The sequence below is a fragment of the Anopheles coustani genome, chromosome 2 (assembly GCF_943734705.1).
Source record: "Anopheles coustani chromosome 2, idAnoCousDA_361_x.2, whole genome shotgun sequence".
NCBI classification, from domain to species: domain Eukaryota; kingdom Metazoa; phylum Arthropoda; class Insecta; order Diptera; family Culicidae; genus Anopheles; species Anopheles coustani.
This window is the reverse complement of record NC_071289.1, coordinates 49,039,482-49,061,813: the sequence shown is the minus strand read 5'-3', so window position 1 is coordinate 49,061,813 and position 22,332 is coordinate 49,039,482. Positions and strand designations below refer to the sequence as shown.

Genomic DNA, 22,332 nt, shown 5'->3' with positions numbered 1-22,332 from the left:
CAAAAGTGGTGAATTTAATTCAAACAAGTCGTTTCATATAAGTGACGATAGTAAAATCTTTGTTAATTTTTGGTAATAATAACTAATGTTGTTAATTGGTGGTAGTAGAATATGTGTTCAAATTATTGTTGCTTAGAGCAGTGAGAAAACCTTCTCATTTACCAGTGTTGTGAAAACGAATTTCAGTATAGTTACCACTCGCGAGGCTATGAACTCGCGAGTAGGGACGAGCATGCTTATTCGTCACGTTTACATGCAATCCAACGTGGCGTAAGTTTTACTGTTATCAGGACAAAATGCGGCGCATAGTCATGATAGAACAAAACGTGTGTTCAAACATTAATGTCGCTGAATTTAGTCCGACAAGCTATGATTAGTATCGAGGATCGTAGCATGGTAATTAAAAAGTTATTGTTATGTTTTAGGTTCGCCGAATCGAAGTGCATTTAATTTGATGGACACTGAAATAAGTCGTGAACTGCAGCATAATATTGCAGTCATGTTGGATATCGTTTCTCACAACGTATCAATGTTGACTGATGAACAAGCATATGTTTACCCAAGTAACATTTCCAAAACCTAATAGACTTTTACAAGTTTTATCAATGTTTTAACATGGGTGTACCAAGTCCAATTGGTTTTTTAGAGGTTTCCCAGCAGGCAAAATAGTTTTAATATTTTGACATCCTTTTGAGGATAGCTATAAAACCGCTCATTAAGTCTAAAATCTTAGTAGACTTGAAGAGTCTGTAAATACGCTGTTAAGTCCTTCTTAAAACCTTCTTTTTAAACCAATCAGTGATTTTTGGTCTAGAAAAGGTTTTAAGGGATGGTTTTGACAACGTTCTGTAGAGTGGGCCCTCTTACACTTAAAACGGGTTTATGAAGGTTTTATCACAGCCTTTAAGATATTTTACTCTTAAAATGGAACTTAATGATGAGCATGAACAACATCGTTAGAACCATGATAAAACTTAAAATGTTACTTGGGTACGAACGCATTATCATGGCAGTATCAACGGGACAAAGTGGTATCTTTTTTTGGATGCCCCAGTCCGAACTGGCAAAACATTTCTCATATCGCTCTTGCTTTCCAAAATACGAGCAAACAATGACATTGCAATACCAGTTGCTTCATCTGGAATTGTAGCTGGAAATGGAGGTAGAACGACGCATTCATCATATAGGATACTTCGAAACATCAATAGGAACACAAAAGCCGTATGAAACAACAAAAATCAATAACTCATGGCCTAGGTCATGCAACAGTGAAAAATAATTATCTGGGAAGAATGCACCATGGCAAAGAAGCATTCTCTTGAGGCGCTGTACAGAACACTCAAAGACGTGAAGTGTAATAAAGATTGTTCCAGTAATACAGTAGATCCCTGCAGTACGCTATTCTCGATATACGCGAATTCGCAATACGCATTTTTTTACAACTGACAGCCCATAGGGTTGCTCGACTTCTATTAGTCAGTTTTACTTTGTTTTGGTAGAATGAAGTTTTTAATATACACTTTTTAACAGAGATATAATGAAACAATGGAAAAAATGGAACACTTATTAGTTATTTGGATAAAAGATATGTTAAATAAGCGGTTCCCTCTCAGTGTCAACTCTTCAATATGAAGTATAAACTATATGGCAGAGGAAATCCCCAATACGCGAATCGATATACGCTATTGCGTTCGGTCCCAAACATTCGCGTACTGCGGAGACCAACTGTACTGTGTTTCTCCTCTCAGGTGATTTCAGGCAAACTCTTCCCGTAGTGCCACGATCCACCTATGCTGATAAGATCACCTGAACTTGCCTTACTCATCGGTGTTGTGGAGCAATATTGAAAAACTTTAACTAAGCATAAACAGGCACGTCCAAATGCTACAGGATCCATCAGCTTTTACTTTCTCCAAACAGTTATTAGACATCGGCAATACACCTTAGCAGATTCTTAAAAAGCTCTAATAGAAACCCAATTTAGAAAACTAATATGTACGTCATACATGGCTTACCAGGCGTACATAAAACATCGTTCATTCAATTGATCTGCTTGATTATTAACAAAATAAGGATGATAATCATTAGCAGCCTCACTATAAGCTTTTTACGACGTAAAAAGTGTAAATACAATGAAATTAATGTACTTAAGAAATATAATGTGACCGTTAAACCAATTTTCAACAACATCAAACGGGTCAGCTAGTAGGTGATAAAATATAAGCTTCACATGTAAAGTACAGAATAACGTAAAGATGCGCGCGTATGCGCAAAGAAAACTATCATTTATTGTTACAAAACATTCTTGACTATGAGTGGGTATGCATTATATTACAATCTTTCACAATCCTTAGCGATGGCGTAAGGTTAAAAACAGAAAATTGAAAAATTTTCCAGGAGTTTTGCGAAACAATGCTTAATATTTTTTGACATTCAATTTCAATTTACTCAAACTGTCAACAATTATAAAGCATGATAATATACCTTTTCAAAACTGTGCTTAAAATCCGATTCCGGCCATTATTATAGGAGTTACAGACCTTCAAAAATGATGGATTTTTTTCAATTTTTCACGCAATATTTTCACAAATCTTGGCTTTGACGGGCTGTTTCTCAGAACCTGGAAGAACAGAGGCTCTAGTTTTTGGGTCATTTCTTAGTTTCATCTTGTAGATTAAAAAAACATGTTTCATTTTTCTGAAATCCAAAAATGAATTTTTGATTTTTATCCCGGCTTCGTTCCATCGTGCACAGATGCGTACTCAACGACAGACCGTACTAACGAGCAGTACAATATCTTTATGGAGGTGGGATCGTTCTTATTCTTGGCGTAACGACCTCTTGGCTTAGGAGACTTGTTTCCCTGTCGTACGTGGATAGTCAGTCCTCTCGTACAGGGGAGGGTCCGATCTCGGTTGGGATTGGAACCCACGCCGTCGAGGTGGTGAGCCCCGGCGCTCATGGACCAATTTTGTAACCGGCGCTACTGCTCGGCTGTCGCGAACCCCTTGGTGGTGGGATCGTTGAGCAGGTCAATTAGCTGGTTGACCTTAGCGACGACTTGTTCCCGCTGGTCCTGGAAGATATCGTATGGCACATTGTAACCATCATGTTGCGGGGGCCACCTTACGGCCCATCGATTTGTACCATTTCTTTTTCGGCTTCGGCTGCTTCTTCTCCCTCCCCGGCGAAGCGTTAGACAGAACGGATGAAGCTGCATTACCGTTCGGTTTCGGGGAATCACGCTTGATAAAGCTAAGCAAAGAGTAGCTCGTCTGGTTCGGACTGGGCGACGGTGTAATGTCATTGATGTTCACCTGTGAGCTGCTACTGTAAAGCCGGTTCTTCTTTTGACTGAGCCCGGAAAATAGATCCCAGAACGAATGCGACTTTTGCAAGCTGTATGAGCAGCCCTCCTGTTCCGCGGTGTTCGGTAGTTTTACTATCAGCGTCGGTTCATCGTCGTCCACGGCCAGTTTTGCAATCGGCAAGGGGGCGGTTACAGCGATTGGTTGCGCTTTAGGGGGTGCCTGATCTTCTGGATCTTCTTTGACGGGCGACGCTTTTATTGAGACCGCCGCAGACGATGGTCTTATAGAGTTGGCAAGTTTGTCCCAGAAGTTGTACAAATTTTGCGATCGCTGATAATCCAATCGACAGGTGTACTTGAGATGTGGCGGTAGGTCACATTTCTCATACACGCACGGTATTACCTTGCGTTGCCTCCGTTCGATCTGCAGTGCCTGGGCAAAGGTAACAGTGAAATCGTTGAGCGAGCTGGCCAGGAATGCCTCCGATATGATAACCACCAAGCGGCGGCAGCGCTCTGAAATGAGCCGCGACATGACCTCGTGCTCGAAAGAAGCACCGGCCAGAATATCACGATCCTTAAGGCACAGCTTCAACCCGCGATCCTCCAAGCGGGACACCATTTTCGTGGCAAAATCAATGTCCTCTTGGGCGAATAGAATGAAGGCATCGAACTGTTGCTTGTACCTGGCCCTATCGCCTACCACAATAATATCGTTGTCGTCCGGTACACAGTCATCTTGCAATTCCGCTGGTTCACTTTCCCTAGCCGTACGCCTGTGTTCCTGCAGCAAGAATTTCTCCGCATCTTTCTCAAACAATTCGAACGTATCGTCCACGACGTCCCATCGGTCGATGCAGCCGAGCAGGTTCTGCAGTTGGGCCAAATTTGCATCAACCTTACATTGATGTGATTCCTTTTCCCACAGCTCCAGCAGGAAGTGCGTGTGTTTTTCATGGCCCTTCACTAGCGGGTAGAGGCTTTTGGGAATTTCAACCAAATTGAAAAGCCCCCGCCAGTCTCGGGAAAATCCTGCCTCGCTCAGGAATATTCGCTCCTTGTCCAACAGACAGCCAAGAAGGTCACGGGTCAGCGGGCTAAGTGCTTTCAGCGGCACCATCGTCAGGTCGTTTCGGCTCCCGACGTGAGCCTCGGTAACTTTTGCGGAATTATCAAGCATTGGGTTCGCAACAGATGCAAAGCAATTTCTCACCAACGCACAACCTACAGGAAACACGCATGTAACTTCGAGGAAATGGCTAATCTCACTTTTAAAGAAAAGTTCACTTTTATAAATTCTTTCGTTCTCAGGCAACAACCAGGTGTTAGAACTCGGTGTCTTTACGATGTTTATTCTTCGATTGTTATTCTGAGAGTGGTGATGCCTACAATGTGTGTCTTATTTACATATTGCTTTCTATCCGGAATCGGGTAAGGAGGGTAAAGGAAGGAATCGTCAACGGGTACACGGTAATGTGTCCTGGGTGACGGATGCATCACAGGTATTCTTGTAGGCGGGATCCTGTCGAACAGGTTTACCCCGTAATAGACCCGTGCTGGAATAATCTGAGCATCTGGAGCCGTGTCGCGTAATCGGTGAAGTATGGCGACGGTGGCAGGTCTTCTTCTTGGCGTTACAACCTCTTGGTTATGCCTACCCGTTAAGGGCCTACGAGACTTGTACCCTAAGAGTACGTGGATAGTCCGTCCTCTCGTATAGGGGAGGGTCCGGTCTCGGTTAGGATACGAACATACCCACGGAACACAGCACAAAGTAACCTTCCAACATTAGCTTCGGGTCGAGATAGGAATTCAATTGGCAAGAGCGAGATGGTGATATCCTTGTCTCTTTTACACCAACGCAGAAATTCCCCACTCCCAACATCACCAGAAAGTTCTCCCTGCCGCGCCCAGCAATTCCCTCGGGTTTGTTCAAGCGCGAGCAATCCACCGCGGTATTCGAAGAACCAGCGCGAGCTATCGAAAACCCAGTGCGAATGAGTGGGTTGAACGTATAACGATGCATTCCCATACAGTCCATACAAACAGCTACTCAGTAGAAATATATTGCGCCTTTAGTACACCGTTCTCAACAAAGAGCGAAGGTCTTGCGGTTGGTGAGCACAGACCGGAGTGGACACAACGCGGTTCAAGTCCGCGTAATAGCTCGAGACATGCGAATGTGTAGAAGGAAGAGTAGAGAAAAAGTGGGAGGGCCCCAAAAAGGGCCTCCATTTTTCGTTTTTTGCCGCGGCAACTTCGGTTTTTTCTTCGGTTCGAGCTGGATATAATCTGAATATACCGATGAGACTCCATTTATTACCCAGCCGCGTTTTACAAGGTGCTGTGGCGCTAAGGTAAAGCAAGCCAAATTGTGGCTCAATCGGGATCCGAACATTCAGATCAATTTGGTCGAAAATTACCGAAACAAAACCGAAGTTGCGCATGTTTTTTGAGTGTTGATTTTTTTCCCGTCATATTTCTTGATGCAGAATGCAATGAAAAACCCAAACAAGCCCTCCATTTATTTTTCTTTGATTTTCGTAACAGCAGCACAATTTTTCCAATTATTGCTGGTGCACCATCGGTAGCGCCGGTTAGAAAATCGGCCCATGAGCGCCGGGGCTCACCACCTCGACGGCGTGGGTTCGAATCCCAGCCGAGACCGGACCTTCCCCTGTACGAGAGAACTGACTATCCACGTACACCAGGGAAACAAGTCTCGTAAGCCCTTACGGCCAGGCATGACCAACAAGGTCGTTACGCCAAGAAGAAGAAGACCATCGTTCTTCTACGCTCACAACACGTGACCAATCCAACCCTATCTTATCTAACGAATCGCGTACAGCGCAAAATATATCCTCTGCCGTTGTAGTATTTAGGTGGCACGACATCCCCTAGTGGGACAAGGCCTCCCTCCGAAGAGAGTTTGTGTGACTGAAAGACGGTATATTATAGATCGGTGGTCAGCCGTTCGTAATACCGGAGGGTGCCAGACTCGAGATTCGATCCCACACCTGTGGTGTGGTGTTTCCTCGCGCTACCGCTGCGCCATGTTGTAGTATTCACCAATGGTAAATAGCTATGTGGAGGCTTAGTGGTTTAAAAGTTTGGCGATTTGAATGTTAAACCTCCTTTTTTATTTGCTAATTTTCACAGGTTACAAGGAACGGTTCGAGCGCGAAGAACGGACACGAGAGATTTTTTTTTTATTAATTTTAGAGACTTTGACCTATTCGGTCATTCGTCGCACGGACACGAGAGAGAGAGTATAGCGCTGCGATGTTCAAAATTGGAATTACCTCAGGCCAACGCGTGAACCTGTCAACGATGGAAAGACAATAGCGTTGTCCGTTGCTGACGGGGAAAGGGCCCACTAGATCGATGTTGATATGGTTGAACCTTCCATCTGGCGGGGTATAGCGTTGGTACGGACTTTGTGTATGTCGAGTCACCTTGTTGGCCTGGCAGGCCAAACACTCTTTCACAAACTTGCCGCAATTCCGCTTTACGTCCAACCATACCAACTGTTGTGGATTGCCTGGAGTAAAGGTTGGCGAAACTTTCGTGTGACGTACGGGCGGATGACACCAGTTGGGAAATCACAAATCAGTTTGCGGCTGCTGCTCGGGACTAATACACTTTGCAGGACAAGATAAGTTGCAGTTTTACCACTAAGGAAGTTTGCTAGTTCCGAATCGTGGGACTGATTCTCAGCTAGAGCGTCAAAATAAGATGGTGGTAGCAGCCTGGACTGGTTCGATGCGTGACAGTAGATTAGCGGTGACGTTGGACTCCCCTTCTACATGGCGAATATCCGTAGTGAATTGGCCAATGAAGTCGATGTGTCGCGCTTGTCGAGGCGTGGCTTTGTCCAAGGGTTGTTTTAAGGCGAACACCAGCGGTTTGTGGTCCGTGTAAAGGTAGAAGCTTCTTCCTTCCAGTTGATGGCGGAAATGTCGAACCGCCAAATATATAGCCGTTAGTTCCCGATCGTATGTTGAGTATTTTCGCTGCAAAATCGGAGGCGTCCGTCCACAGAGAAAGTTCAGCGTCGCGGTCTGGATGCGTCAAGAGAGTTGCTTCAGCGAGTTGGGACTTGTATTCTTCGAACGCCGCGATAGTTACGGGGTTCCAGCTGAGTGGCGTCTTGTCGCGCTTTTTATTTCCAGGTGTCATTGCTATCAGTGGCCCTTGTTTTTCCAACGCGTGCGGGATAAAAAGTCTGTAGAAATTTATCTTGGCTAGAAAACGTTTCAAGCCCATGACCGTTTCCGGGCGTGGAAATGCGCGGATGGCGTCTACCTTTTCAGGTAGTGGAAGGATCCTCATAGTTGTTATACGATGACCCAAGAAGTTTATTTCAGGTTTGGTAAACTCACACTTGGCCAGGTTAATTTTTAGTTGATGCTCCTGGAGTCGATCAAAAACCAGCTGCAAATGATGTTCGTGTTTCTCGATTGATGAAGAGGCGACTATAATATTATCCACGTAAGGGAATGAAAAGTCTAGGCCTCGCATTACACCATGGATCAAACGTTGGAACGTTTGTGCAGCGTTTCGTAATCCTAACGGCATTGTGATAAACTCAAACTGGCCGAATGGTGTGATTAAGGCCGTTTTTGGGACATCATCCGGGTGTAACGGAATCTGATGGTATGCTTTGTGTAAGTCTATTTTTGAAAATATAGACTTACCTCGTAGGTGAATCGTGAAATATTGCAGATACGGAAGTGGATAGCGATCGGGGACGGTCTGTGCGTTTAGTGCGCGATAACCACCGCAGGGACGCCAGGTACCGTCCGCCTTCCGGACCATGTGGAGAGCGCTGGCCCAACAGCTATTAGACGGGCGACAGATGCCGAGTCGCATAAGGGCCTCAAACTCTCCTTTAGCAGCATCATACTTTTCCGGAGCAAGTCGTCGGGCTCTAGCGGAAACAGGTTTGCCGGTGGTCTCTATCCGATGCGATACTCCCATGTGTTGTGTGGTACCAAGAGGGTCTGGAGAGGTTAGTTGCGGGTACTTACGAAGTAGGTCAGACATGCTGGAAGTGGCGTCAAACGTGCGGATGGTTTCCACGCTAGTCTGATCTGTATTTCCTGGAGCACGTAGTTTCGTTTTGTTGTCTATCAAACACCTCCCTCGAAGATCCACCATGAGGTCGTGGTGGTGCAAGAAGTCCGCTCCCAGGATGGCAGAACCAACGTCTGCAATGACGAAGTTCCACAGGACTGGACGCCGCAGGCTGAGGTCCAGTTCGTGCAGCGTTTGTCCATAGACGGTGATTGGGGTACCGTTGGCGGCGTAGAGGCGCATCACAGAAGGCTTGGTTTTTTGTGGTATGCACGTTACGACAGTAAACCAGCGAACGTATCATATTCCACCCTCGCGACAGGATGTCACCGCATTCTATGAGAACCCTCGCTACGGATGCAACCACTCAACGCAGACACCAGCGCGAACCCTCGCGACAGGACATGACCACTCGACGCAGAAACCTGACGACGATCGCGAACGAGTTGAGACATGAATTGTGCAGAACAACGACTGTGAGAAAGACTTCGTCACCAATCGCAGAGCAACACGTCGAAACAGAAGACCACCCGGAGCAGCAACGGCAGCGCTATAAAAGGGCTTCATAACAAGTTAGACCTCAGTCTCTAGCTAGGAACAGACAGAAAAGGTTCAATCCCAAATAAAAATTGTAATAGTCGTGAATCAGTAATTATACTTAAATAAAAATTATATTTTTTTATAATAATCTTGAGGCAACGATCATAACTGGCGCAGTCGTACGGCTTAGCGTGAAAAATCCTGTGAAGTGAAAGTGAACAGTGGAAGATAATTGCAAAAAAAAACTCTTATCGTCAGTGGCCCCGCGAAAGCATCGGAGTAAAACACCCCGAGTAGAGGACCCCCCGCCATCTAAGCACACCAGGAAGAAGCAGCTAAGGAACCCTGAACCGAACCCGTCGGACAATCCAGCAGACTCCGGGACGATGATAATCATCCTGTAAGTATTTAGTGAAGTGAGAATTGTGCATAAATTCCTCCAACACTGATACAAACCCAAAAACCGGTAGAGACGATTATTTGCGAATAAAATAATTGTTTAAGAATTCTACCAAGTGTAACGAAAATTGTGAATAAATTTTCAAACACTAACCCTTGCGGAACAAGCACCTTATTTTGCGCATAAAAATAAGTGGGAATTATTTGTGCATAAAATAATTCGCCTTAGTGGGTGATTCGCAGTGTTAACAACAAAGAAAACGCTGACCATAGGTAAAACCGGAAACAGCAGTAGAGAGACCATTTTTCTCAAAAACAGAGGTATAATGGCAACCAACGAGGAGTTGATGGCACATATTGCCCAACTTTCCGAAAACCAGCGTTCCCTCCTGGAACAACTGAACTTCATTAAAAGCAGACCGGTGGTGGATCCGTTTACTTACTACAAGACTCCGGACCCCATCAAAAATATTTCCCTTTTCTCAGGGAACAGAAGAGAAACACTCGCATGGATTGAAGAAGTGGAAGACACTCTCGATCTCTTTAAAGAATGCAAAGAAGAACCGATCTACCCTCAGTTGATCAGGGCTGTTAAAAGCAAAATCACGGGAGAGGCTAGAGAAATCTTGATCGCAGCGGGAAATCCCAGCGACTGGATCGACATTAAGGATGTGTTACTGCACTCCTACGGGGATAAGAGGGATCTAGCATCTCACATCCAATCCCTTTTTTATATAACACTCGGTAAGAAAACAATTACCGAATACTTCAACAAACTTAAACAGATAGACACAGCAATCAAGAGCACAGCGAATTCGACTGACGAATTCAAAGGTGCCACGAAGCAGATCAACGCTTTTATTGGATTGATAAGCACCACACGCTACGTGGACGGCTTAGGGGACAACCTTTCGATGATTGTCAGGAGCCACAAGCCCGAATCATTAGAGGAAGCACATACCTACGCTATGCAATATTCAAACGCAGCGTACCGCCAAAAGTTAGAGAAAAATAGCATCAGGCAACCAGAACAAAAGAAACAATATCCGAATCAACCAATAAAAACAAATATGTACCCACCGGCAAACAGGTCAGACAGATTTAAAGCCAAACCCACCGAGGTATACAAAAACATCCCAGACGAGGATGTCTCCATGAGAACCCATAGGTCAAAAGTTGTCGTGAACAACCACGAAGGAATAGAAGAAGATCAGGAACCTCCACCGGAAATCGACTCTGAAGACGATGATTATTTCATATCGGACGAGCTAAATTTTCGGCAGGCCGAGGAAAAACCACAAAAAACCTAAAAAATAATAATTTCATTCCATACCTTCAAATCAATACAACAAAAGGAGCTTTAAAATTTCTCGTCGACACTGGCGCAAACAAAAACTATATCTCTCCAGACCACGTAAATATAGAAAACTGCAAAGACGAAGAAGGGATAAAAGTTACAAATATCAAAGGTACACACAGCATAAATAAATCAGCTTCATTCGACGTTTTCGGCGTGCGAAAGAAAGTAAAATTTTTTGTTTTCAAATTCCACAAATTTTTCGATGGCTTAATAGGATACGAAACACTTAGGGAATTAAATGCAAAACTGGACATCGCCAAGAACAATCTCAAGGTTGGAAGGAAAACATTTAACCTTAACAAAAGATATCCAGAAATTCAAAAAATAAATCTCAACGAGCATGAATCACAATTTATCAAAATCAAGGTCAGGACAAACAAAGACTTTTTAGTGGAGAACGAACAAAACTTTCAAAATTTCTCAATTCTACCGGGACTTTACAGAGCTCAATCGGGAGAAGCAGTTGTAGCCATTAGAAATAAAACCTCAGAAAATTCACTCGAAATCAACCTGAACGAAATCAATATCGAAACCAGCGAATGTAGCGTAATGAAGAACGCAAATACTCCAGAAAACCTACCCTTTGATGCAAATTTCAGGAAAGATCACATGAATAAAGAAGAGGAACAGGTACTAAAGCAACTCATGAGAGAGTACAAAGAGATACTATACGATGAAAATTCTAAACTATCTTTCACACACAAAATTAAACACAACATCAGGACGGTAGATAACATTCCAATCCACACGAAGTCGTACAAGTACCCCCAAATTTTTGAAGAGGAAGTCAAACAACAAGTGAAAAAAATGCTAAATGACGGAATCATCAGAGAATCAATCTCACCTTACACCTCTCCAGTATGGGTCGTACCAAAAAAGACCGACTCATCAGGGAAAAAGAAGTTTCGCTTAGTAATAGATTATAGGAAACTAAACGAAAAAACAATAAACGACAAATATCCGATTCCAGATATTACAGACATCTTGGACAAACTAGGAAGAGCATGCTATTTCTCAACAGTAGATTTGGTTTCAGGATTCCACCAAATTCAACTCGCGAACGAAGACATGGAGAAAACCGCATTTTCTGTGAATTCCGGAAAATACGAGTTCACTCGGATGCCTTTCGGTCTCAAGAACGCTCCAGCCACGTTTCAACGGGTAATGGACTGCATTCTTAGAGAACACTTAGGGAAATTCTGTCTCGTCTATATGGACGATATAATAATTTTCTCACCCTTATTCCAAGAACACAAAGTCCATATTTCACAAATTTTCCGTAAACTCAAAGAAGCCAACTTAAAAATACAACACGAAAAATGCGAATTTTTTAGAAAAGAAGTCCAATTTCTAGGTCACACCGTCACGGAACATGGCGTGAAACCGAACAACGACAAAATTGAGGTAATCAGGTCATGGCCAATACCAAAAACAGAAAAGGATATCCGACAATTTTTGGGCATCCTCGGATACTATAGAAGATTCATAAAAGATTTTGCAAAACTCGTCAAACCGCTAACAAACCTTCTCAGAAAAGAAGTAGAAATCGAAATGGCCCCCGAAATAGTCAAATGTTTCGAGAAATGTAAGAAGATTCTTACCCTCGACCCAATTCTAATATACCCGGATTTTTCAAAGGAATTTATCCTCACCACAGATGTGAAGCGACCCAGCTGGTCCACCACCTTGCCGCCTCCAGTCCTTCCCGCCCGAAGCCTACAAACACCAGCTATTCCGTACCCGCGGACAAGTTCAACCAATATGGGAAACGCAACGTACATCGTAATATCCCGAACCCCGAACCCGTGCAACCGCCACTCCCACCCGCGCCGCACAAACATCGGCAGACGAAACCCAAAACACAAAACACCGTGTCAGCAAAACCCTGGGAATCAGCGAGTGTCCACACCAGCACGCAGCTAGCAAGCCGCGTGCGTAAGGCAGAATCGTTATCACGGAAGCCGGGCCACGCGTCAGCAAACGCAGAAGGTCGCACATGCCAATACGCCGCGGAGTTCGGATTACAAGCGTGTGCGCACTGAACACTGAAGATCGCGAACACCAACCTGCGTGGCCGCCGCATGATTCCGCGATGCATCAACACGCGCATGTACGCACCCAATGTCCGGAACCCGGGTTTCGGGTTACATCGAGGAATGCATCGCTACGACTGGGAGTTTGACCGGACAGGTTGATTCCTGTCGAAACATGTTTTGATAAGCACCGTGCTGATAAGCGATGGAAATCAAATCAAGGAATGCAGCATCAGCTCGTTTCCTTTCAAAGCGTGGGAAACGCTGAGTTGGCGGATTGGACAAATTCGGGGACGTCTTGATAAGCGATGATAAGCCACGGAAACCAAAACAAGGAATGCCGCATCAGCTCGTTTCCTTTCGAAGCGTGGGAAGCGCTGCGTTGGCGGATTGGGCGAATTTGGGAACGCACGTTTTGAAAAGCACTGATAAGCGGGAAGTGGAAGGAAGGTAGCGGGCCAGCGGGGTTAGCCAAATAGTATATAAGGAATCAGAATATTGTAATAAAGGCCGCAGTTTTGACCTGGAAGTGCCAGGGAGATATAGAACCTATCCTTGTTGCATTTTATTTAAAAGTCCGTTTCTTCGCCGTTTGGAAGTCCGCTTCGCTTCTGATAGCAAAGTTTAAGGAAATTGGTAGAAGCCATTCAGCCTGGCCACTCGGGCTCTTTCATTTGGTGACAGCGGTGGGATTCTTATCCCAGTATCATTTAGTAGTGACCCGGTGGGTCGCGAAGGTGGTACAGTGAAGTATAGAAAAAAAAGTAGTGACATTTAACAGAAAATTATAGTGTGGAAATAGTGAGTGCATTAAAACGAAGACAAAAAGACAGTTGCAGCACGGCGAGAATCCTTCCAGTGCGCAGGACAGCAGTCAGAAGAATCTACAAGCGCAGAACAACGAGTCGCTGCACTTCATACGCAAGAGAGCGGACAACGGAGAATCAACCGGCGCGGATATCGGAGATCGACCCGAGATGAAAGCAACGCTACTAGGGTTATGGTGAGAATAGAGCCTTCCCAGGAACAACAAAATTGTGAGCCAGCAGCATTAGTTTTTTTTTTGCTGTTCTTTTTTTTGTCTTTTGATGAGAGAAAGACGACTTCGCAGTGAACAAGCTGAAAGAAGTAGGAAATGCAGGTAGTCGCAATAATTGGAGTTAGCTCCCTACCTATTGAAAGTGAAAGAGTCAATATATAGTGTACCTATTGCACCCAGTCTTAGAGAACTCGGGGAACGTAGTGAAAACGGTTTCAGCGAACACAATCCGAGCGAGAAGATTAATTTACGGGCTTGAAAATGAGTGTAGCAAAAGATTACCCGATCACGAGTGTGATCGCGCGCATTCCTGAGTTTCAAGGCTCAGCTGATGAACTCGAGCAGTTCGTTAACCAGATAGACCGGATACATGAGCGTAATCTTGTAGAAGAAGATATACTACTTGACATAGTTTACTCTAAATTGAGAGGCGATGCAGTGAGGCACTACTCTCGGATTAAAGCTGGTACATGGGCAGACCTAAAAGAACTGCTTTGTCAGGAATTAGGAGTACAATATAGTGTTGAGGCTATATTCCACCTAACCGAAACATTATGCCAAAAGCCACAGGAAACGTTTCGGAAGTATAAAGATAGGGCCCGACAAATTGTGGAGTTGGTATCATCGTATGCACCAGACAACGAAGCATTGATGGAATATGCATGTCGGCATATAAAACATCATTTTGTTACGGGGCTGAATGACGAAAATTTAAAAGTGCTAGCACTTATGCAAAACAATATGAAACTTGAAGCCCTCATGGATTATTTAGGAAAGATGCATGAAAATGTTGATCGGGTTACAGAAGCGACAAGACGATTGAAAGCAGCGCAGGCACCTTACCCACCATGGGATGGATATCGTGACTATGACTACAATCGTGATACAGGGTTTTCCGAGGTGTACGATGATAGGAATACGCCAGGATGGCAGGATAGCAGATATTATGAAGAGCACAGACAATATCAACAACCTTTTGAAATTGAATGGCAACAAGCCGATCACAGCGAGGGGGATTACTATAGAAAAGATCATAGAGACGAAGGGAGACAGGCTGGGTACGATGATAACATGGGGTCTGACATCAGATACGCAGATGCGAGGGATAGTCCACCACTAGGAAACCACCAAAGAAAAGTAAGGTTCGTTAATCATCCGGCGAACGAAGGTAATGATGAAAATGATTCAAAAAACGAATAACTGGGGAACCCGGAAGCCCGCGGAGATTCTCCAAACTCCGAAAAAAATTGAAGAAGGAATGGAAGTTTAACTTACTAGGACCAGTATTCGAAAAACAGGGCAGTAACAATAATTTACAACAGAAGAATTATACAGAGACAAGAATAAGAAAAACAGAATCAGCTAAACAAGTGCATCATCCGTTGGGCTCGTCTTCAAACAGACAAATGAATGTCACTTTGTCTACCGTAGCAAACCCATCATACAGTACCGAATATGTTATAGATACTGGTACAGAGATGAATCTGCTAGACTACAAAATGGCACAAAAGATAGGCGTAACTCGATTGGATTTATCAGACCAAACGTCGTTAGAGGTAAAACCAGGTCTCAATATATCGTTGATAGGAGTGTGCACTGTTGATCTACTCTTAGGAAATGTTGTGTACCCCACCAAATTTCACGTAGTAATAGGGCTAGAAAGCTCGTCAGCTCGTTTAGGTATGGAATTCATCAACCAATATGTGGATGTGATAAACCTTGGACAAAAACATGTAGGGTTTACCAACGGTATTCTTAAGCATACCATTTCAAACAAGGAAGAAGAGCAGAAGAAGTTAGAAGAAGATCAAATAAAACAACGAGATGAAGAAAATGAGCAAACGATGGATGACACGAAGTTCGCATGCGATCATGAGAATTCTGAGAATGTCAAAACAAATACAGCAATAGATACGGAACCTTTGAACAAAATTACTAAGATTTGCCACAGCGTATTTCAAGCCAACAGAAAAATAAGCAAGGAGATGAAAATACGCACAGAACCGTATAGGTATTCGAAGGCTGCGAAGCCTCAGAACAAGAAACAAATTAAGAGGGTATCGTTACAGGAAATGGGGAGGTCAGACGAAAATCCGTGGATTTCTCCAACGTCTGCAATAAGTAAAAACGAGGACGTCAAGTGGATACACTTTTATCCACCCTAAATAATTATTGGGTTTGAGTAGTTAATTTGTAAAACGACACTGCAATGAATCGGCTAACCACAAGGAAAGATTAACGAAAAAAAAAAAAAAAAAATACACGCATGAAGTAAAGAAAACTAAGACTAGATACCGCTCAATATAGCGAAGGTGACAAATTTGCTCAAACAAGGATAGCTAGGAACAGTTAGGACGCGATCGGAAACGCAAAAGAGCCAAACATACTCAAGTAGGGACAGTTAGGGTCAGTTTAAAAGGCATTAGTCCTAGGGAACCGAACGGGTTATGGCCGAGGAGTATCCGTACTCCCGGATTCCTTTAACCAACGATTGTTTTAGGGCTGGGTTCAACTCCCAGTGCCCATTCGGATTCCATAGGTTGCTAGGCAGAGAGAAAAGAAAAGAAGTAATATACCGCTCAACATAGCGAAGGAGCCAAAGATGCTCAATAGTATTGTAAAGGGGGAAAACTACGGACACCCACCTAAAAGACAGTAGGCCGCTCAACATAGCGAAGGAGCCAAAGATGCTCAATAGTATTGTAAAGGGGGAAAACCACGGACACCCACCTAAAAGACAGTATGCCGCTCAAGCCTAGCGAAGGGACCAACGATGTCCAATATCATTGTAAAGGGGGAAAACCACAGACACCCACCTATAGATAGCAATGGGAAAACCGAAGACACCCATCAGTAGTAATGACAGAGAAACGAGTTGCAAATCAGTAGGGACAGTTAGGGAAAATGCTCAAACCTTAGTGGGAACGAACGGGTTATGGCCGAGGAGTATCCGTACTCCCGGATTCCTCTAACCAACGATTGTTTTAGGGCTGGGTTCAACTCCCAGTGCCCATTCGATACCCAGGGACAAGTAGCAAGAAGTGTAAGAAAAACAAAACCATATACCGCTCACGGATAGCGAGGGAGCCCAAGATGCTCGAAATTATTGCAAAATTGGTCCACGGTCACCCACTCGAAAAGGGGTTATGACTAAGCACTAATGAAAAAGATAGTTAACTTCGAGAATGGATTAATCGTTGAAAAAAAAAGAAACTATGAAACTTGGAAGCTAATAATAATAAGAACCGTAACTAAATCGTAAACAAATTGCAATCGCAACAAGAAAAATATTAGTTTTAAACACCGGGCACGCTACACCGGGAACATCCACAATCGCAAAGGGCAGGACTTCCCCGAAAGTCCCAACGTACAACAGCCGTACGCCACCACCTGGCGTATACAACCGCAAAAGGGCATGACTTCCCCGAAAGCCCCAACGTGCACCGACTCATCGCGCGCAACCACTAAGCGCACCCCGACCTCTCAACAATCCGGATGTGCGAAGTCGGGCAGCTACATGAGACTCCTTGAAGGACGCTTGAAGGATGATCACCAAGCAGAAGATGACACCGTATCGGCAGCCGATGGGTCCACGGAGAACAACCTGATCCCGCCAATTTCCAACAAGCTCCAGATCTTTCTATTTTTTTCCCCAGATCTGTGAGCTCGATTAAGCGTGGGGGAGAGCCCCACCGAACAACAAGTTGGCGAACCAGCCGTTTCGCTAACCACCGCCGCTCAGCTAGCTCAGATCTTCCTCTTCTAGGTAGATCTTTGAGCTCGAATAAGTGTGGGGGGATGAAGCGACCCAGCTGGTCCACCACCTTGCCGCCTCCAGTCCTTCCCGCCCGAAGCCTACAAACACCAGCTATTCCGTACCCGCGGACAAGTTCAACCAATATGGGAAACGCAACGTACATCGTAATATCCCGAACCCCGAACCCGTGCAACCGCCACTCCCACCCGCGCCGCACAAACATCGGCAGACGAAACCCAAAACACAAAACACCGTGTCAGCAAAACCCTGGGAATCAGCGAGTGTCCACACCAGCACGCAGCTAGCAAGCCGCGTGCGTAAGGCAGAATCGTTATCACGGAAGCCGGGCCACGCGTCAGCAAACGCAGAAGGTCGCACATGCCAATACGCCGCGGAGTTCGGATTACAAGCGTGTGCGCACTGAACACTGAAGATCGCGAACACCAACCTGCGTGGCCGCCGCATGATTCCGCGATGCATCAACACGCGCATGTACGCACCCAATGTCCGGAACCCGGGTTTCGGGTTACATCGAGGAATGCATCGCTACGACTGGGAGTTTGACCGGACAGGTTGATTCCTGTCGAAACATGTTTTGATAAGCACCGTGCTGATAAGCGATGGAAATCAAATCAAGGAATGCAGCATCAGCTCGTTTCCTTTCAAAGCGTGGGAAACGCTGAGTTGGCGGATTGGACAAATTCGGGGACGTCTTGATAAGCGATGATAAGCCACGGAAACCAAAACAAGGAATGCCGCATCAGCTCGTTTCCTTTCGAAGCGTGGGAAGCGCTGCGTTGGCGGATTGGGCGAATTCGGGAACGCACGTTTTGAAAAGCACTGATAAGCGGGAAGTGGAAGGAAGGTAGCGGGCCAGCGGGGTTAGCCAAATAGTATATAAGGAATCAGAATATTGTAATAAAGGCCGCAGTTTTGACCTGGAAGTGCCAGGGAGATATAGAACCTATCCTTGTTGCATTTTATTTAAAAGTCCGTTTCTTCGCCGTTTGGAAGTCCGCTTCGCTTCTGATAGCAAAGTTTAAGGAAATTGGTAGAAGCCATTCAGCCTGGCCACTCGGGCTCCTTCAGATGCAAGCGATTTCGCTATTGGAGCAGTCTTATCCCAAGGATCAATAGGACAAGACAGACCCGTGGCATACGCATCACGTACACTCAATAAAACAGAAGAACGATACTCAACAACCGAGAAAGAACTATTGGCAATCATTTGGGCAGTGAAACACTTTAGACCCTACCTTTACGGAAGAAAATTTAAATTGTACACCGACCACCAACCTTTAACGTTCAGTCTTACGAACGCAAACAACAAAATCATCAGATGGCGGCTAATGTTAGAAGAGTTTGATTATGAAATTATCTACAAACCAGGCAAACAAAACGTAATTGCCGACGCACTCTCACGTATAAGAACAGAGGAGATAAATCTCAACCCTCTTTCAGTACACGCTGAACCTTCGGAATCAGAGTCAGACGATATGACTGTACATTCCGCAGACACTAGCGATGATTATTTCATTCCATGTACCGAAAAACCCTTAAATGTTTTCAGAAATCAAATCATTCTCAAAATCAGTCATATTGAAATGGAAGCCTACGAGCAAATCTTCCCTAAATACCACAGACATACAATAATCAAAGCAACATACACTGAAGAAGCAATAGTAGACCTGTTTAAACGATTTCTTAACCCAAAAGGAACTAACTGCCTTCTACTACCTATTTCTTTAACGCAACTGGTTCAAGAAACGTTCCGGAAACACTTCTCATCCAATAGATTGTTCAAAGTATTTATTCTTTCCTTCCTTTTAACAGACCTGAGAATGGACAACGAGCAAGATGATGTGGTCAGAGAAACGCACAACCATGGACACCGAGGAACGAAGGAGAATAAATTGCAAATTTTACAAAGTTATTTCTTCCCACAGATAGACCGGAAAGTTAAAATTTTCGTTAATTCATGCGAAATCTGCAAAAAGGCAAAATACAACAGAAAACCCCCAAGGTTAATTCAGAAAAACACAACGGGAGATAAACCATTCAATAGAGTCCATATCGACATTTTCTTTCTCCAAGGGAAAAAATGGCTAACCATAATCGATTCTTTTTCTAAATTTGCCAATGCAATCCCATTGGAAACTAGAACAATAATCGACATCAAACAAGCATTTTCCGAGCATATACGTCAATTTGGACGACCAGAAACAATAATATGCGACCAGGAACCTTCATTCAGATCGATAGATTTCATCGGATTCCTCGACGATCTTGGAATAGCAATACATTTTGCAAGCAGCTCCAGCTCTAATGGAATCATTGAACGCTTTCACTCGACCCTAATCGAGATTTTTAGAACAACTAAACCCAAGTACAGCGAACTAACCCTAGAGGAACATGTCAATGTCGCTATTGACATCTATAACAATACGTTCCATGAGGCAACAAAAGCAAAACCAAGAGATATTGTATTTAACACCACTAACAGCACTAATACAGAAGAAATACAGGAGAAAAGCAGAAAGTTGCAATCAGCTATTAAAGTTGAACTCAGCAAGAGGCAAGCTAAACTTGAGAAATCTAACCAAAGTAGAAACGATCCCGTTCAACTGCAAATAGGAGAGAACGTTATCATCAAAAACTCACAAAGACTAACAAAGGATAAAAATCCATTCAAAATCGCGACGGTTAAAACAGATAACATATTAACCTTCAAAGACGAAAACAACGTCAAAATACACAAAAACTGCATCAAAAAGACGATTAGCGGATAGTTATTAAGAAATATCACACTTACTAACTTTGAAATTAACTAACATAATACCACGAGGAACTAATAATTAACCAAATAATTTACCAACACTTAATAACTAACAAACTAATAACGGTTTTTTTCCCCTCGAATCACTTACAGATTGCTAATCATAGCATTAGTTAATGCGAACACATACAAAGACGCTAATAGTAGCAATGGCCTAATAGCATTCACATTAGGAAAAGTTAGGATAAAAACAGGCTACGATAGATTGGTACATGAGATAGACCTACAAATAATCAGAGGAAACTTACAACTGATAGATCAAGCAAGAACACTCTACAATAGTTCCGATCACCTCGAAGATACTTTGAAAAGAAAGATCGAAATAGCAAAGCGAAAACTTAACGCACTTCAAGTGAGAAGGAAGAAACGAGCGCTTATTAATATGCTAGGGACAGCTATCAAATACATAGCCGGAAACCCAGATATTGAAGACCTCGAGCTTATCGATAAAACTTTAAAAGAGCTAGAGTCGAATCAGGAAAAGCAGATAAACATCAACAGTTTATATCAAGATAGGATCAACAAAATCACAGTATCCCTCAAATTAATTGACTTAGAGCTCGCTTCAAAGAAAAATCAAACGGATAAAAATACAATGGATTTGGAATTCGTAAACTTAATATTCAATACCGAGAGCATTGTCAAACTGTTAGAAGATATAGAAGAACAAGTAGCATTTGCAAAAATGAACCTTCTCAACAAAAACATTCTATCAGATCCAGAGAAAATATTCATCTTCAATAAGCTTAGGGAACAAGGCATTACAATAGAATTGCTAGACGAAGCCCTGCAGTACGTGACAACCAGTCTATCATTCAGCAACAATCGCATCATCCTGCTGATTAAAATTCCTAAACTTCACGAAGAACCCTTCGATCTGTTGCGCCTGGAAACAGTAAACTCCAACGGTTCCATGCTCAACACCAACATCCATCTAGTTGCGAAAAATCATGACGAAATCTTCGCACAAAACAGCATCTGCGAACTATGCGAAAGTACAGCCCCCATAAGAGACGAATGCATTTTCAACATGCTCACACACCGTACAGCAGAGTGTAAATTCTCAAAAGGGAAAAGCCCAACACGCATAGTTGAAATTAAGCAAAGTATAGTGCTAATAGATACGGTCGAAGATGTGCTCATCACAGACAATTGCATTGGAAACAAAACGATTAACAAACCAATGATAATCGAGGTAACCAATTGCACCATAACCATTCGAAATCAAACATTCTCAAACGCACCCCAAAGAATATTCGAAATGGAGTATCTAGCACCAATATACGCTAAAGTGGTTAATAGGATAGAAACTCCAACGCTAGCGCAGGAAGTTCAGCAACTAAACATAGAAAACTTGCAAAAGTTAAACCACATTCGATCAACCCTGAGTAAAACTCACCAGACCATCAGTTACGGATTCATAGGAATCGTCAGCGTCATCAGCATTCTAACGTGCATGGCATTCAAGCTTCTCAAAAACAGAAACAAACAGGAAAGCAACAAAACCATCCTGCAAATCACCGGAAGACAAGAGGAATCATCTTTCTCGCAGCCAGCAACGGTACCGCTGAAGATATTGCAGATCCCACGGTTTGCTCTTCATACTAGCCGATCGAGGACGACCGACCAATCTTAGGGGGGAGGCGTTACGACAGTAAACCAGCGATCGTATCATATTCCACCCTCGCGACAGGATGTCACCGCATTCTATGAGAACCCTCGCTACGGATGCAACCACTCAACGCAGACACCAGCGCGAACCCTCGCGACAGGACATGACCACTCGACGCAGAAACCTGACGACGATCGCGAACGAGTTGAGACATGAATTGTGCAGAACAACGACTGTGAGAAAGACTTCGTCACCAATCGCAGAGCAACGCGTCGAAACAGAAGACCACCCGGAGCAGCAACGGCAGCGCTATAAAAGGGCTTCATAACAAGTTAGACCTCAGTCTCTAGCTAGGAACAGACAGAAAAGG

The 22,332-nt window shown here is 43.9% G+C and overlaps 2 protein-coding genes across 2 annotated transcripts; both read right to left on the bottom strand.

Moving 5' to 3' along the window:
* Window positions 1-3,107: 3,107 nt before the first annotated feature.
* Window positions 3,108-4,490, bottom strand: LOC131264515 (myeloid differentiation primary response protein MyD88-A-like). The gene has a single exon (XM_058266808.1). The coding sequence runs from the start codon at window positions 4,488-4,490 to the stop codon at window positions 3,108-3,110; it is 1,383 nt and encodes a 460-aa protein (XP_058122791.1).
* Window positions 4,491-4,806: 316 nt separating this feature from the next.
* LOC131264514 (uncharacterized) lies at window positions 4,807-8,629 on the bottom strand. Its single transcript, XM_058266807.1, has 2 exons — window positions 8,008-8,629; window positions 4,807-4,832 (listed from the first exon to the last, which is right to left on the bottom strand). Exons 1-2 carry the CDS (start codon window positions 8,627-8,629, stop codon window positions 4,807-4,809), a joined length of 648 nt encoding a protein of 215 aa, XP_058122790.1.
* Window positions 8,630-22,332: the final 13,703 nt, after the last annotated feature.

Excerpts from the sequence above, each read along its gene's own strand:
- LOC131264515 (XM_058266808.1), bottom strand. The coding sequence starts at position 4,490 with ATGCTTGATAATTCCGCAAAAGTTACCGAGGCTCACGTCGGGAGCCGA.
- LOC131264514 (XM_058266807.1), bottom strand. The coding sequence starts at position 8,629 with ATGCGCCTCTACGCCGCCAACGGTACCCCAATCACCGTCTATGGACAA. Across the intron at positions 4,833-8,007 it reads TTTCACGATTCACCTACGAG|GATCCCGCCTACAAGAATAC; the intron begins GTAAGTCTATAT and ends CCTGTTCGACAG.